General features: G+C 48.7%; 1 protein-coding gene across 2 annotated transcripts in view; it reads right to left on the bottom strand.

The window, feature by feature from the left end:
• Positions 1-16,425, bottom strand: part of TBC1D31 (TBC1 domain family member 31) — a 696,792-nt gene that overhangs the window by 265,382 nt on the left and 414,985 nt on the right. For both annotated transcript variants that reach the window (XM_086966171.1, XM_086966170.1), the window contains exon 12: positions 54-187. In XM_086966171.1, the coding sequence (XP_086822297.1) occupies positions 54-187 (134 nt within the window). The remainder of the gene's footprint in view (positions 1-53; positions 188-16,425) is intronic.

Below are 16,425 nucleotides of genomic sequence, written 5' to 3'. Positions count from 1 at the left end.
ATATATATAGAAATCAAACACAGAAATAAAAATGTAATTTGCTTTGTCCTTACCTGAGAAGTGACTCCATGATTTACGAAATGTTTAAGGATTTCCTTGTCATGGTGGGTCAACACATTTTCAACCATACTAAGGATGTTGATAGGAGGGTTAGGAAAGTACTCAAACCAATGTTGGCACCAATTAACTACATGAAGGATAAAATAAAAGGCAGATTTTGTGTTTGCTCTATTATAACACTGTTCAAGGCCAATACATATTTAATTGGTGCATCCAGTGACTGTTAAAAAAATTAGCACCATCTGCTTTTCAACACATGCCAGGGAGACAATATTGAAGCTCTTGTTAGGTCAATAATATACATCTCTATTTAATTGAACAGATTTAATTGTATGCAATTTATATCATAAATGGTTTCTTGGCCAGAAAACTGCAGCTGCTGTGTTGAGACATGTGGTACAGTCCTTACCTGATGATAGAGCACTTTCATTAACTCAGTGTTAGGGGGGTCATACCGCAAAGTAATTGTCATAGGGGCAGACTTAATCGGGAGTTTGGAAAATTGTGCATGAGCTGCTTGGAGCCACCCTTTGTGCTCTGCATTTGATGGCTACCAGCTGATGTGTGACAACTCTTTTGAAAGTGAAGGAACATTGAACTACACTACATGACCTTAGAATGAGTGAGGACGATGCCTCTTGTTTGTGCACCTGACTTTCCATGTCCTCATCAAGACTGTCCTAGCAACTAATTTCTACACAGGCCTAGAAGGAAGCAATCATCCCCCTCAACTGACACCTGAAAATGCCAGATGTGAGACTTGGTGAGACCGTGAAGGAGCTGTCAGCAATTTGTTTTAAGGTGGCCACAACACTAACAGAAGGCCAACATTACATCAGTATGAAGATGCGGAACCTCAAGTACCACAGGAACAACCAGACACTCTTTCCTCAGGATTTCCATTCCAGGCACTCCTATTAAAGTGTAAGTGGTTACTTGTATATCCTGACTGCTCAGGCATGATGTTGAGTAAAATGCTTATGTGTTATTAATTTTATGTATGTTGGATATCTACTCCAACATTTACAAATTATATCTGCACTATTGGTATGCTGATGTTAGTCATTATAGTTAGACCAGTTGCCCCAACATGGTTCTTTTGAGCACTGGAGCACTGTTAGGGACCTTCACTTCTGTTTGAATGAAACCTGCCCACTGATTCTTACAGTTTGATAAACCCACATAGATGGCATCTTACTGGTCATCCATTAGACTTCCCACTTAATATTGCTCCTTTGTATCCTTGGACCCTCTACGTTCACATTTGTACTTTCCCTGGTAGTCCCAGCAGGTATAATGGAAGAAAGGCCTACAATCTAAATCTACTCACCCTTGTAGTCCAACTTTTGCCTTTCTTTGTCCTTTATTTTTTAGCGTCCTTGACTCGGTTATATCCTGTGGCCCTTACTCTTTCTCTATAGCCAAGACATTTTGTGTTCCCACAGAAATGATACAATATTTCTACCTAGACCTCTTTTGCTCCACATGACAAAGACCGCTTCTCATTTGCAAGAGGCCCGGCATCTGTCACTGCTTTCACCACTTGCCCATTTGGAGCATGCACCCAGTTACACCATGAACCTATAGACCTACCATATTAGGCCTCTGTGTTGTTGTCTAGGATTGTGAAAGGTATGTCCACTGTACTAAGATGAAGTATTATGATATCTTAATTGGGAAGGTGGGGCGCCTGGCATAACTCTCATGCAGGAAACACCTACTGTAAAAAATAGACTGTCCCCAATGCAGAACCACCAACTCCTGGCAGTGCCAGGATATGTTGGGTCACAATATTCATCAGAAAGTCCCTGCCCGATGCAGTTTTTAGTTTTTTGTAAGGCCCACAAGGGAAGTTAAGCCTTTGTCAAAATGAGAACAGTTGCAAGGACCCTGGGTCTAGATTTTGTATACTCACTAATTCTAACAAGATGAGTTTTAACTCCGTCAATACAGACTGCTCGCTGAGTTGGGTAGAATGAGGGTGCTCCTGATGGGCGACTGAACCTCACTAATGAACAAATGACAGACAAACTGGGTTCTACTGATAAATGCAACCATGTTGAAAAGACACTACTACCCAGCCACATCTATTTAGATGTGTGGAGCCTACTCAACCTGTTGACAGGGTTAACACATTTTTCGACTTTGTCCTTGGCATGTCCTCATGCTTTATCTGTTTAGGGTGCTTTACTACTGGTGACTTTTTATTGTGAGATAATGTAAGTAGGCATATCATATTAAGCCCTCATTCAGTTTGATATTAATCTGAACTATGAAGCGCTACTACAGAATACTGAAGATCGCAGGTTTCTAGATACAAAATGCTATATGAGAAAAATCCATAAACCTACAAGTGCAGCTCTATAATGAAGAGCATGAGAACTTGATTTTCCTTGAACAGATGTTATGGACACCACCCCATCGCGCTGACGTCAGTTTCATTTCCCCGAATTTCCATGCAACGGGAGCACACTGCCACGAAAAACACTGGATACCTGGTGTGCAACAATAGGGCCCTAAAGAGGGGTAAAAACCCTGTCCCTAGGAATCTGCTCTCAGAGCAGGGAGGATATGTGGGTCAGTAAAGAATCTGCAGCTAGACAGATTCTCTACCAGATAAAGTGCTAGCGAAGGCGAGTAACTTGTTCATCTGATAGAGACTTCTAGCCGCAGATTCCTTACCTTTGAATAGATACCCAAGTAATGCCTTATGGAAGGTGGGTCAGCGAAACAGGATCATACCAAACTATCCTACAGGACTGAACAGGCAAAGTGCCCGTACCAACATACTTGACTAGCCAGGCAGTAGAGCTTTGTGAACATGTGCAGAGAAGCCTGCGTTGCTGCCCAGTGGATGTCCAGGACCGGAACTTGGCATGCTAATGCAGTGGTCTCTAGTTGTTGCTTCTCAGTCAATGTGTAGCAGATTTTAGTCCACAGCACAATCCATCGAGGGATGGTCTGTTTCGGCATGTCCTTCCCTTTCTTGATGCAGACTTACCCCACGAAGAGTTGGTCGTGCACCCGGAACTCTTCTGTGCAGTCAAGGTAGAACAACAATGCCCTTTTTGGGTCTCATGGGTGAAGTTGCTCCTCTTCCTTACAGGGATGCTACAGAGCGAAAAAGGTAGGCAGGATGATGGATTGACCTACATGAAAGGGAGTGCCCACCTTCTTAAGGAAGGAGGCCCTAGTGCGAAGGACCAGCTTGTAAGGAAAGATGTTGAGTTAAGGAGGCTTAGATGACAAAGCCTGGATCTCACTAACCCTCCGGGCAGATGTTATGGGTACCAGAAAGGCTGTTTTGATGGTAAGGAGCCTGATAGAATAGTTGTGTAGTGGCTCGAAGGGAGTGCACATGAAAAAGGGAATAATAAATTTAGGTCCTAATAAGGAATGATAAAGGGTGAAGAAGGAAACGAGTGTTGGGAACCTTTCAAAAACGTATATACAATAGGGGAATTGTATAGGGATGGCTGATATGGCAACTGCAGAAATGGCAGAAAGATAGTCTTTTAAGGTGCCCAAAGTAGAACCATGCTGGGCAAAAGAAAGAATAAACAGAAGCACCGAAGAGAGGGGAGCAGAAAGGAGGACCAAGAGCAGACGTATACTGTCTTGGTGGAGAGACTCATGGCTGCCAAGATGACATTACAGATTTCGGGCAGAAGGTCGAAAGCTGTCAACTGTTGCCACTCAATCCCCATGCATGAAGCTGAAGCGTTGACAGGCTTAGGCGGAGAACACTCCCCTGTTGCTGTGACAGAAGATCCTTCCAAAGGGGCAGTTTGATCAGAGAAAGAATGGCCATGATCAACATCTTGGGACACCAAACTCTATGAGCCCAGTCTAGAGCCACAAGATTGACTTGGACCCGGTCGTTCATAAGCTTCTTGAAATCTCTGGCTAGGAGTGATATGGGAGGAAAGACTTACAGGGTGCCTGAGCCCCACTTGAGACAAAAAGCATCTCTGAGCGGAAGCGGCCTTGGAAACTCCAGCATGCAAAACCACTGACATTGTGTGGTCTCTGCGATGGTGAACAGATCTAACCAAGACTCTCTCCATTGCTGAAACAGACCTTGCACCCCCTCCGATTGAGATGCCATTTGTGATCTGCTAGGCATCTGCGGCTGAATTTGTCCGCTCTGGCATTCGGAGAGCCTGTCAGGTGTTGTACCACCAGGAATATGCCCTGATGTTCCAGCTATGTCCAGAGGCACAGGACCACTTGAGAAAGGGTCCATGACCCCCACCCCACCCTACTTTTTGCAGTACCACATGGTAGTGGTGTTGCTTGTGAACACCTGTGCTAGCTTTCCCTTGATGGAGGGTAGAAAGGTTTTCAATGCCAGCCAGATCGCTCAGAGCTCCAGCAGGTTAATGTGGGGAATGGATTCTGCCGAAGACCAGAGAAGTCTGATCTCCACATCTCCCAGGTGGCTGCCCCATTCCAGGAGCGACACATTTGTCACTACTATCATATCTGGTTGGGGAAGTTAGGGGGGTTTCCCACTGATCCAATCGCAGTTCATTAACTACCACTGCAGATCTTTCCAGTACCCTCAGAGATCGGGACCATGTCAGAGAGATTTCCCTGATGCACCCTCTGGAACTTCAGGTCCAATTACAGAACCCACATATTCCAGAGGACATGTGTCACATGCAGGAGGCCATGAAGCCCAGTAGCCTTAGAGCTAGTCTCATGGAAACCCAGGATAGAGGCTAAAACATCGGTATCATAGCCTGTAAAATCTGGCCTAGTTGATCAGGAAGATAAGCCAGTCATTCAGATAGGGTAAGACTGCCCCCCCCTGATCTCCGCAGATGAGGTGCAAGTACCACCATTACCTTGGTGAACACCCGAGGGGAACTGGTAAGGCCAAAAGGGAGCATGGCAAACTGAAAGTGCTTGTGACCCACCATGCAAAACTGGCGGAGTAAGGAGAGATGGCCCTCCGTCAGTCTGTCGCAAGTGAAATGCATGGGTAGAGGGGTAGTCACAAAGGGGAAGAAGTAGCCCCTTCAGACAATCTAAAGAACCCAGCAGTCTGATGTTATTGACCTCCAATGGTGCAGGTGATGGCATATCCTGCCTCTCACATGTTACCCCGGATGGTTGGAGAGCTTTGAAGCTGCGGTGCCGGGGGATGATGGTGGACTGACACAGCCTCTGGCTGCCCGACCCAAGGGTGGTTGTGAGTACAGCGTCTATGGCCACACAGGAGCTGGGAAGCTTGCATGCTGTGGTGGTTGGGTGGTTAGGAGCATGGTTGGAAACTCCTTCCATGGTTGCAAAAGATGGACTGGGGTTGGCGAGGGGCCATGAAAAGATCCAAGGACTTGGCTGTAGCTCTGCAATCCTTGAAGCGCTCCAGCTCAACGTCCGCATTTTCTCCGAAGAGACAGGAGCCATCACAGGGAATATCCATAAGCAAAACGTAGACACCTCCTAAAAAACTAGTCCTCTTCAGCCAGGCGGGTCTGTTCTGTGCAGCCCACATGTGATCGTGAACGCGGGTGCAACTTTCCCGTCAGGCGGGACCATAGGCAGCATCTGCGCATCGGAATCACAGAGTGAATGGGGGTAACGGTCCAAAAGGCATGCAGTGTTCACAGACCGCAGTGCCAGGCTGGTGGAAGAAAACATTTTCTTGCCCAAGTTGTCCAGCCTTTTGGATTCCCTATCCAGTGAGGTGGTAGGGAATGCACCAGCGTTTACTCAGGAGGTGGAGGCTTGGAACACCAAGTTCTCCGGGGTAGGGTGCGGGGTGAGGAAATCGGGGTCACCTGGGTAAGCAGGCAATTGCTTGTTCACAGGAGTCCCTGTTTAGGGCTTGAATCAGGCCCCACGCAGGATGTCCGTGAAGGCTTCATTAAATGGAAGAAGTGCTTCTGAGGGGTGACCCCCGGCTGAAGAACCTCGATCAAGATATTAGTCTTGACTGCCAGAGAGGGGGGCAGGTTAAGGTCCAAGACCTCTGCCACCATCTTCACCACAATAGAAAATGAGGCTTCCTCCTCTGTAGCAACAGTAGGAGAAGAAACAAAGCCAGTATCTGTGGAGGTGTCCAGTACACTGGCATCCGCCAATTCCTCACACCAAGTGTCCTCATTGGGGTCTAGCGATTGGTATTCATAGGGGTCCAGTAAATGGCACCCATAAAGAAACGGTGCACGTCACTTCTGGCGTAGATAATGCCATGCGGTGCCGAACGATGCCTCCTACCGTCATGAAGGGGTACTGCTAGCGAAACTTTTCCGGACAATTCTAAGGTAAGGAATCTGCATAAGATGATTTCTTATTCATCTACATTGCAGCAAAAGCTTAAGTAAAGTTGAAGTTGAGGAGCTACGAGCGCTGCCAAAAAGTGGGTAGGTTGATTACATTGAAATAGTTCCAGGGAAAAGACATCTAGCCATACCTGCTATATGTAGCAATGTGAGGTGCATACTGACACACTATGAGGAGAATATAGATGACTGCAGTTCATGAAGAACTGTTTAACTCAGACACTCTGTTCATCACCACCCCCTTTTTGTAAATCGGTTTTGGCCACTATAGGTGTGGCAGGGTATACTCAGACATGAGTCCCTTTCTCACTGCTCCATCAGGATTCAAGCAAGCCGGGCCGAAGAAGGCTGAAATGCCAGAAACCGGTCCCCGGTAGCTTGTCTCCTTTCTGGTGAAGAATTGGCTTGGTAGTTTAGTCTGCCCTGTTCCCATGATGCACTGGGCCAGGGACAGACTGATTTGCATATAGCCAGGTTCTGAGCTGGGATGGGGCAGTGAGATAAATAACGGTGATGGATCAAGCCCTGATCTTTGGACTGGGTAAGAGTGGTCTGTTTAACTCAGACACTCTGTTCATCACCACCCCCTTTTTGTAAATCGGTTTTGGCCACTATAGGTGTGGCAGGGTATACTCAGACATGAGTCCCTTTCTCACTGCTCCATCAGGATTCAAGCAAGCCGGGCCGAAGAAGGCTGAAATGCCAGAAACCGGTCCCCGGTAGCTTGTCTCCTTTCTGGTGAAGAATTGGCTTGGTAGTTTAGTCTGCCCTGTTCCCATGATGCACTGGGCCAGGGACAGACTGATTTGCATATAGCCAGGTTCTGAGCTGGGATGGGGCAGTGAGATAAATAACGGTGATGGATCAAGCCCTGATCTTTGGACTGGGTAAGAGTGGTCTGTTTAACTCAGACACTCTGTTCATCACCACCCCCTTTTTGTAAATCGGTTTTGGCCACTATAGGTGTGGCAGGGTATACTCAGACATGAGTCCCTTTCTCACTGCTCCATCAGGATTCAAGCAAGCCGGGCCGAAGAAGGCTGAAATGCCAGAAACCGGTCCCCGGTAGCTTGTCTCCTTTCTGGTGAAGAATTGGCTTGGTAGTTTAGTCTGCCCTGTTCCCATGATGCACTGGGCCAGGGACAGACTGATTTGCATATAGCCAGGTTCTGAGCTGGGATGGGGCAGTGAGATAAATAACGGTGATGGATCAAACCCTGATCTTTGGACTGGGTAAGAGTGGTCTGTTTAACTCAGACACTCTGTTCATCACCACCCCCTTTTTGTAAATCGGTTTTGGCCACTATAGGTGTGGCAGGGTATACTCAGACATGAGTCCCTTTCTCACTGCTCCATCAGGATTCAAGCAAGCCGGGCCGAAGAAGGCTGAAATGCCAGAAACCGGTCCCCGGTAGCTTGTCTCCTTTCTGGTGAAGAATTGGCTTGGTAGTTTAGTCTGCCCTGTTCCCATGATGCACTGGGCCAGGGACAGACTGATTTGCATATAGCCAGGTTCTGAGCTGGGATGGGGCAGTGAGATAAATAATGGTGATGGATCAAGCCCTGATCTTTGGACTGGGTAAGAGTGGTCTGTTTAACTCAGACACTCTGTTCATCACCACCCCCTTTTTGTAAATCGGTTTTGGCCACTATAGGTGTGGCAGGGTATACTCAGACATGAGTCCCTTTCTCACTGCTCCATCAGGATTCAAGCAAGCCGGGCCGAAGAAGGCTGAAATGCCAGAAACCGGTCCCCGGTAGCTTGTCTCCTTTCTGGTGAAGAATTGGCTTGGTAGTTTAGTCTGCCCTGTTCCCATGATGCACTGGGCCAGGGACAGACTGATTTGCATATAGCCAGGTTGTGAGCTGGGATGGGGCAGTGAGATAAATAACGGTGATGGATCAAGCCCTGATCTTTGGACTGGGTAAGAGTGGTCTGTTTAACTCAGACACTCTGTTCATCACCACCCCCTTTTTGTAAATCGGTTTTGGCCACTATAGGTGTGGCAGGGTATACTCAGACATGAGTCCCTTTCTCACTGCTCCATCAGGATTCAAGCAAGCCGGGCCGAAGAAGGCTGAAATGCCAGAAACCGGTCCCCGGTAGCTTGTCTCCTTTCTGGTGAAGAATTGGCTTGGTAGTTTAGTCTGCCCTGTTCCCATGATGCACTGGGCCAGGGACAGACTGATTTGCATATAGCCAGGTTCTGAGCTGGGATGGGGCAGTGAGATAAATAACGGTGATGGATCAAGCCCTGATCTTTGGACTGGGTAAGAGTGGTCTGTTTAACTCAGACACTCTGTTCATCACCACCCCCTTTTTGTAAATCGGTTTTGGCCACTATAGGTGTGGCAGGGTATACTCAGACATGAGTCCCTTTCTCACTGCTCCATCAGGATTCAAGCAAGCCGGGCCGAAGAAGGCTGAAATGCCAGAAACCGGTCCCCGGTAGCTTGTCTCCTTTCTGGTGAAGAATTGGCTTGGTAGTTTAGTCTGCCCCTGTTCCCATGATGCACTGGGCCAGGGACAGACTGATTTGCATATAGCCAGGTTCTGAGCTGGGATGGGGCAGTGAGATAAATAACGGTGATGGATCAAGCCCTGATCTTTGGACTGGGTAAGAGTGGTCTGTTTAACTCAGACACTCTGTTCATCACCACCCCCTTTTTGTAAATCGGTTTTGGCCACTATAGGTGTGGCAGGGTATACTCAGACATGAGTCCCTTTCTCACTGCTCCATCAGGATTCAAGCAAGCCGGGCCGAAGAAGGCTGAAATGCCAGAAACCGGTCCCCGGTAGCTTGTCTCCTTTCTGGTGAAGAATTGGCTTGGTAGTTTAGTCTGCCCTGTTCCCATGATGCACTGGGCCAGGGACAGACTGATTTGCATATAGCCAGGTTCTGAGCTGGGATGGGGCAGTGAGATAAATAACGGTGATGGATCAAGCCCTGATCTTTGGACTGGGTAAGAGTGGTCTGTTTAACTCAGACACTCTGTTCATCACCACCCCCTTTTTGTAAATCGGTTTTGGCCACTATAGGTGTGGCAGGGTATACTCAGACATGAGTCCCTTTCTCACTGCTCCATCAGGATTCAAGCAAGCCGGGCCGAAGAAGGCTGAAATGCCAGAAACCGGTCCCCGGTAGCTTGTCTCCTTTCTGGTGAAGAATTGGCTTGGTAGTTTAGTCTGCCCTGTTCCCATGATGCACTGGGCCAGGGACAGACTGATTTGCATATAGCCAGGTTCTGAGCTGGGATTGGGCAGTGAGATAAATAACGGTGATGGATCAAGCCCTGATCTTTGGACTGGGTAAGAGTGGTCTGTTTAACTCAGACACTCTGTTCATCACCACCCCCTTTTTGTAAATCGGTTTTGGCCACTATAGGTGTGGCAGGGTATACTCAGACATGAGTCCCTTTCTCACTGCTCCATCAGGATTCAAGCAAGCCGGGCCGAAGAAGGCTGAAATGCCAGAAACCGGTCCCCGGTAGCTTGTCTCCTTTCTGGTGAAGAATTGGCTTGGTAGTTTAGTCTGCCCTGTTCCCATGATGCACTGGGCCAGGGACAGACTGATTTGCATATAGCCAGGTTCTGAGCTGGGATGGGGCAGTGAGATAAATAACGGTGATGGATCAAGCCCTGATCTTTGGACTGGGTAAGAGTGGTCTGTTTAACTCAGACACTCTGTTCATCACCACCCCCTTTTTGTAAATCGGTTTTGGCCACTATAGGTGTGGCAGGGTATACTCAGACATGAGTCCCTTTCTCACTGCTCCATCAGGATTCAAGCAAGCCGGGCCGAAGAAGGCTGAAATGCCAGAAACCGGTCCCCGGTAGCTTGTCTCCTTTCTGGTGAAGAATTGGCTTGGTAGTTTAGTCTGCCCTGTTCCCATGATGCACTGGGCCAGGGACAGACTGATTTGCATATAGCCAGGTTGTGAGCTGGGATGGGGCAGTGAGATAAATAACGGTGATGGATCAAGCCCTGATCTTTGGACTGGGTAAGAGTGGTCTGTTTAACTCAGACACTCTGTTCATCACCACCCCCTTTTTGTAAATCGGTTTTGGCCACTATAGGTGTGGCAGGGTATACTCAGACATGAGTCCCTTTCTCACTGCTCCATCAGGATTCAAGCAAGCCGGGCCGAAGAAGGCTGAAATGCCAGAAACCGGTCCCCGGTAGCTTGTCTCCTTTCTGGTGAAGAATTGGCTTGGTAGTTTAGTCTGCCCTGTTCCCATGATGCACTGGGCCAGGGACAGACTGATTTGCATATAGCCAGGTTCTGAGCTGGGATGGGGCAGTGAGATAAATAACGGTGATGGATCAAGCCCTGATCTTTGGACTGGGTAAGAGTGGTCTGTTTAACTCAGACACTCTGTTCATCACCACCCCCTTTTTGTAAATCGGTTTTGGCCACTATAGGTGTGGCAGGGTATACTCAGACATGAGTCCCTTTCTCACTGCTCCATCAGGATTCAAGCAAGCCGGGCCGAAGAAGGCTGAAATGCCAGAAACCGGTCCCCGGTAGCTTGTCTCCTTTCTGGTGAAGAATTGGCTTGGTAGTTTAGTCTGCCCTGTTCCCATGATGCACTGGGCCAGGGACAGACTGATTTGCATATAGCCAGGTTCTGAGCTGGGATGGGGCAGTGAGATAAATAACGGTGATGGATCAAGCCCTGATCTTTGGACTGGGTAAGAGTGGTCTGTTTAACTCAGACACTCTGTTCATCACCACCCCCTTTTTGTAAATCGGTTTTGGCCACTATAGGTGTGGCAGGGTATACTCAGACATGAGTCCCTTTCTCACTGCTCCATCAGGATTCAAGCAAGCCGGGCCGAAGAAGGCTGAAATGCCAGAAACCGGTCCCCGGTAGCTTGTCTCCTTTCTGGTGAAGAATTGGCTTGGTAGTTTAGTCTGCCCTGTTCCCATGATGCACTGGGCCAGGGACAGACTGATTTGCATATAGCCAGGTTCTGAGCTGGGATGGGGCAGTGAGATAAATAACGGTGATGGATCAAACCCTGATCTTTGGACTGGGTAAGAGTGGTCTGTTTAACTCAGACACTCTGTTCATCACCACCCCCTTTTTGTAAATCGGTTTTGGCCACTATAGGTGTGGCAGGGTATACTCAGACATGAGTCCCTTTCTCACTGCTCCATCAGGATTCAAGCAAGCCGGGCCGAAGAAGGCTGAAATGCCAGAAACCGGTCCCCGGTAGCTTGTCTCCTTTCTGGTGAAGAATTGGCTTGGTAGTTTAGTCTGCCCTGTTCCCATGATGCACTGGGCCAGGGACAGACTGATTTGCATATAGCCAGGTTCTGAGCTGGGATGGGGCAGTGAGATAAATAATGGTGATGGATCAAGCCCTGATCTTTGGACTGGGTAAGAGTGGTCTGTTTAACTCAGACACTCTGTTCATCACCACCCCCTTTTTGTAAATCGGTTTTGGCCACTATAGGTGTGGCAGGGTATACTCAGACATGAGTCCCTTTCTCACTGCTCCATCAGGATTCAAGCAAGCCGGGCCGAAGAAGGCTGAAATGCCAGAAACCGGTCCCCGGTAGCTTGTCTCCTTTCTGGTGAAGAATTGGCTTGGTAGTTTAGTCTGCCCTGTTCCCATGATGCACTGGGCCAGGGACAGACTGATTTGCATATAGCCAGGTTGTGAGCTGGGATGGGGCAGTGAGATAAATAACGGTGATGGATCAAGCCCTGATCTTTGGACTGGGTAAGAGTGGTCTGTTTAACTCAGACACTCTGTTCATCACCACCCCCTTTTTGTAAATCGGTTTTGGCCACTATAGGTGTGGCAGGGTATACTCAGACATGAGTCCCTTTCTCACTGCTCCATCAGGATTCAAGCAAGCCGGGCCGAAGAAGGCTGAAATGCCAGAAACCGGTCCCCGGTAGCTTGTCTCCTTTCTGGTGAAGAATTGGCTTGGTAGTTTAGTCTGCCCTGTTCCCATGATGCACTGGGCCAGGGACAGACTGATTTGCATATAGCCAGGTTCTGAGCTGGGATGGGGCAGTGAGATAAATAACGGTGATGGATCAAGCCCTGATCTTTGGACTGGGTAAGAGTGGTCTGTTTAACTCAGACACTCTGTTCATCACCACCCCCTTTTTGTAAATCGGTTTTGGCCACTATAGGTGTGGCAGGGTATACTCAGACATGAGTCCCTTTCTCACTGCTCCATCAGGATTCAAGCAAGCCGGGCCGAAGAAGGCTGAAATGCCAGAAACCGGTCCCCGGTAGCTTGTCTCCTTTCTGGTGAAGAATTGGCTTGGTAGTTTAGTCTGCCCCTGTTCCCATGATGCACTGGGCCAGGGACAGACTGATTTGCATATAGCCAGGTTCTGAGCTGGGATGGGGCAGTGAGATAAATAACGGTGATGGATCAAGCCCTGATCTTTGGACTGGGTAAGAGTGGTCTGTTTAACTCAGACACTCTGTTCATCACCACCCCCTTTTTGTAAATCGGTTTTGGCCACTATAGGTGTGGCAGGGTATACTCAGACATGAGTCCCTTTCTCACTGCTCCATCAGGATTCAAGCAAGCCGGGCCGAAGAAGGCTGAAATGCCAGAAACCGGTCCCCGGTAGCTTGTCTCCTTTCTGGTGAAGAATTGGCTTGGTAGTTTAGTCTGCCCTGTTCCCATGATGCACTGGGCCAGGGACAGACTGATTTGCATATAGCCAGGTTCTGAGCTGGGATGGGGCAGTGAGATAAATAACGGTGATGGATCAAGCCCTGATCTTTGGACTGGGTAAGAGTGGTCTGTTTAACTCAGACACTCTGTTCATCACCACCCCCTTTTTGTAAATCGGTTTTGGCCACTATAGGTGTGGCAGGGTATACTCAGACATGAGTCCCTTTCTCACTGCTCCATCAGGATTCAAGCAAGCCGGGCCGAAGAAGGCTGAAATGCCAGAAACCGGTCCCCGGTAGCTTGTCTCCTTTCTGGTGAAGAATTGGCTTGGTAGTTTAGTCTGCCCTGTTCCCATGATGCACTGGGCCAGGGACAGACTGATTTGCATATAGCCAGGTTCTGAGCTGGGATTGGGCAGTGAGATAAATAACGGTGATGGATCAAGCCCTGATCTTTGGACTGGGTAAGAGTGGTCTGTTTAACTCAGACACTCTGTTCATCACCACCCCCTTTTTGTAAATCGGTTTTGGCCACTATAGGTGTGGCAGGGTATACTCAGACATGAGTCCCTTTCTCACTGCTCCATCAGGATTCAAGCAAGCCGGGCCGAAGAAGGCTGAAATGCCAGAAACCGGTCCCCGGTAGCTTGTCTCCTTTCTGGTGAAGAATTGGCTTGGTAGTTTAGTCTGCCCTGTTCCCATGATGCACTGGGCCAGGGACAGACTGATTTGCATATAGCCAGGTTCTGAGCTGGGATGGGGCAGTGAGATAAATAACGGTGATGGATCAAGCCCTGATCTTTGGACTGGGTAAGAGTGGTCTGTTTAACTCAGACACTCTGTTCATCACCACCCCCTTTTTGTAAATCGGTTTTGGCCACTATAGGTGTGGCAGGGTATACTCAGACATGAGTCCCTTTCTCACTGCTCCATCAGGATTCAAGCAAGCCGGGCCGAAGAAGGCTGAAATGCCAGAAACCGGTCCCCGGTAGCTTGTCTCCTTTCTGGTGAAGAATTGGCTTGGTAGTTTAGTCTGCCCTGTTCCCATGATGCACTGGGCCAGGGACAGACTGATTTGCATATAGCCAGGTTCTGAGCTGGGATGGGGCAGTGAGATAAATAACGGTGATGGATCAAGCCCTGATCTTTGGACTGGGTAAGAGTGGTCTGTTTAACTCAGACACTCTGTTCATCACCACCCCCTTTTTGTAAATCGGTTTTGGCCACTATAGGTGTGGCAGGGTATACTCAGACATGAGTCCCTTTCTCACTGCTCCATCAGGATTCAAGCAAGCCGGGCCGAAGACGGCTGAAATGCCAGAAACCGGTCCCCGGTAGCTTGTCTCCTTTCTGGTGAAGAATTGGCTTGGTAGTTTAGTCTGCCCTGTTCCCATGATGCACTGGGCCAGGGACAGACTGATTTGCATATAGCCAGGTTGTGAGCTGGGATGGGGCAGTGAGATAAATAACGGTGATGGATCAAGCCCTGATCTTTGGACTGGGTAAGAGTGGTCTGTTTAACTCAGACACTCTGTTCATCACCACCCCCTTTTTGTAAATCGGTTTTGGCCACTATAGGTGTGGCAGGGTATACTCAGACATGAGTCCCTTTCTCACTGCTCCATCAGGATTCAAGCAAGCCGGGCCGAAGAAGGCTGAAATGCCAGAAACCGGTCCCCGGTAGCTTGTCTCCTTTCTGGTGAAGAATTGGCTTGGTAGTTTAGTCTGCCCTGTTCCCATGATGCACTGGGCCAGGGACAGACTGATTTGCATATAGCCAGGTTCTGAGCTGGGATGGGGCAGTGAGATAAATAACGGTGATGGATCAAGCCCTGATCTTTGGACTGGGTAAGAGTGGTCTGTTTAACTCAGACACTCTGTTCATCACCACCCCCTTTTTGTAAATCGGTTTTGGCCACTATAGGTGTGGCAGGGTATACTCAGACATGAGTCCCTTTCTCACTGCTCCATCAGGATTCAAGCAAGCCGGGCCGAAGAAGGCTGAAATGCCAGAAACCGGTCCCCGGTAGCTTGTCTCCTTTCTGGTGAAGAATTGGCTTGGTAGTTTAGTCTGCCCTGTTCCCATGATGCACTGGGCCAGGGACAGACTGATTTGCATATAGCCAGGTTCTGAGCTGGGATGGGGCAGTGAGATAAATAACGGTGATGGATCAAGCCCTGATCTTTGGACTGGGTAAGAGTGGTCTGTTTAACTCAGACACTCTGTTCATCACCACCCCCTTTTTGTAAATCGGTTTTGGCCACTATAGGTGTGGCAGGGTATACTCAGACATGAGTCCCTTTCTCACTGCTCCATCAGGATTCAAGCAAGCCGGGCCGAAGAAGGCTGAAATGCCAGAAACCGGTCCCCGGTAGCTTGTCTCCTTTCTGGTGAAGAATTGGCTTGGTAGTTTAGTCTGCCCTGTTCCCATGATGCACTGGGCCAGGGACAGACTGATTTGCATATAGCCAGGTTCTGAGCTGGGATGGGGCAGTGAGATAAATAACGGTGATGGATCAAGCCCTGATCTTTGGACTGGGTAAGAGTGGTCTGTTTAACTCAGACACTCTGTTCATCACCACCCCCTTTTTGTAAATCGGTTTTGGCCACTATAGGTGTGGCAGGGTATACTCAGACATGAGTCCCTTTCTCACTGCTCCATCAGGATTCAAGCAAGCCGGGCCGAAGAAGGCTGAAATGCCAGAAACCGGTCCCCGGTAGCTTGTCTCCTTTCTGGTGAAGAATTGGCTTGGTAGTTTAGTCTGCCCTGTTCCCATGATGCACTGGGCCAGGGACAGACTGATTTGCATATAGCCAGGTTCTGAGCTGGGATGGGGCAGTGAGATAAATAATGGTGATGGATCAAGCCCTGATCTTTGGACTGGGTAAGAGTGGTCTGTTTAACTCAGACACTCTGTTCATCACCACCCCCTTTTTGTAAATCGGTTTTGGCCACTATAGGTGTGGCAGGGTATACTCAGACATGAGTCCCTTTCTCACTGCTCCATCAGGATTCAAGCAAGCCGGGCCGAAGAAGGCTGAAATGCCAGAAACCGGTCCCCGGTAGCTTGTCTCCTTTCTGGTGAAGAATTGGCTTGGTAGTTTAGTCTGCCCTGTTCCCATGATGCACTGGGCCAGGGACAGACTGATTTGCATATAGCCAGGTTGTGAGCTGGGATGGGGCAGTGAGATAAATAACGGTGATGGATCAAGCCCTGATCTTTGGACTGGGTAAGAGTGGTCTGTTTAACTCAGACACTCTGTTCATCACCACCCCCTTTTTGTAAATCGGTTTTGGCCACTATAGGTGTGGCAGGGTATACTCAGACATGAGTCCCTTTCTCACTGCTCCATCAGGATTCAAGCAAGCCGGGCCGAAGAAGGCTGAAATGCCAGAAACCGGTCCCCGGTAGCTTGT

Source organism: Lissotriton vulgaris, chromosome 4_1 (assembly GCF_964263255.1).
Source record: "Lissotriton vulgaris chromosome 4_1, aLisVul1.2, whole genome shotgun sequence".
Lineage (NCBI taxonomy): Eukaryota > Metazoa > Chordata > Amphibia > Caudata > Salamandridae > Lissotriton > Lissotriton vulgaris.
This window is presented reverse-complemented; position numbering and strand designations above follow the sequence as displayed.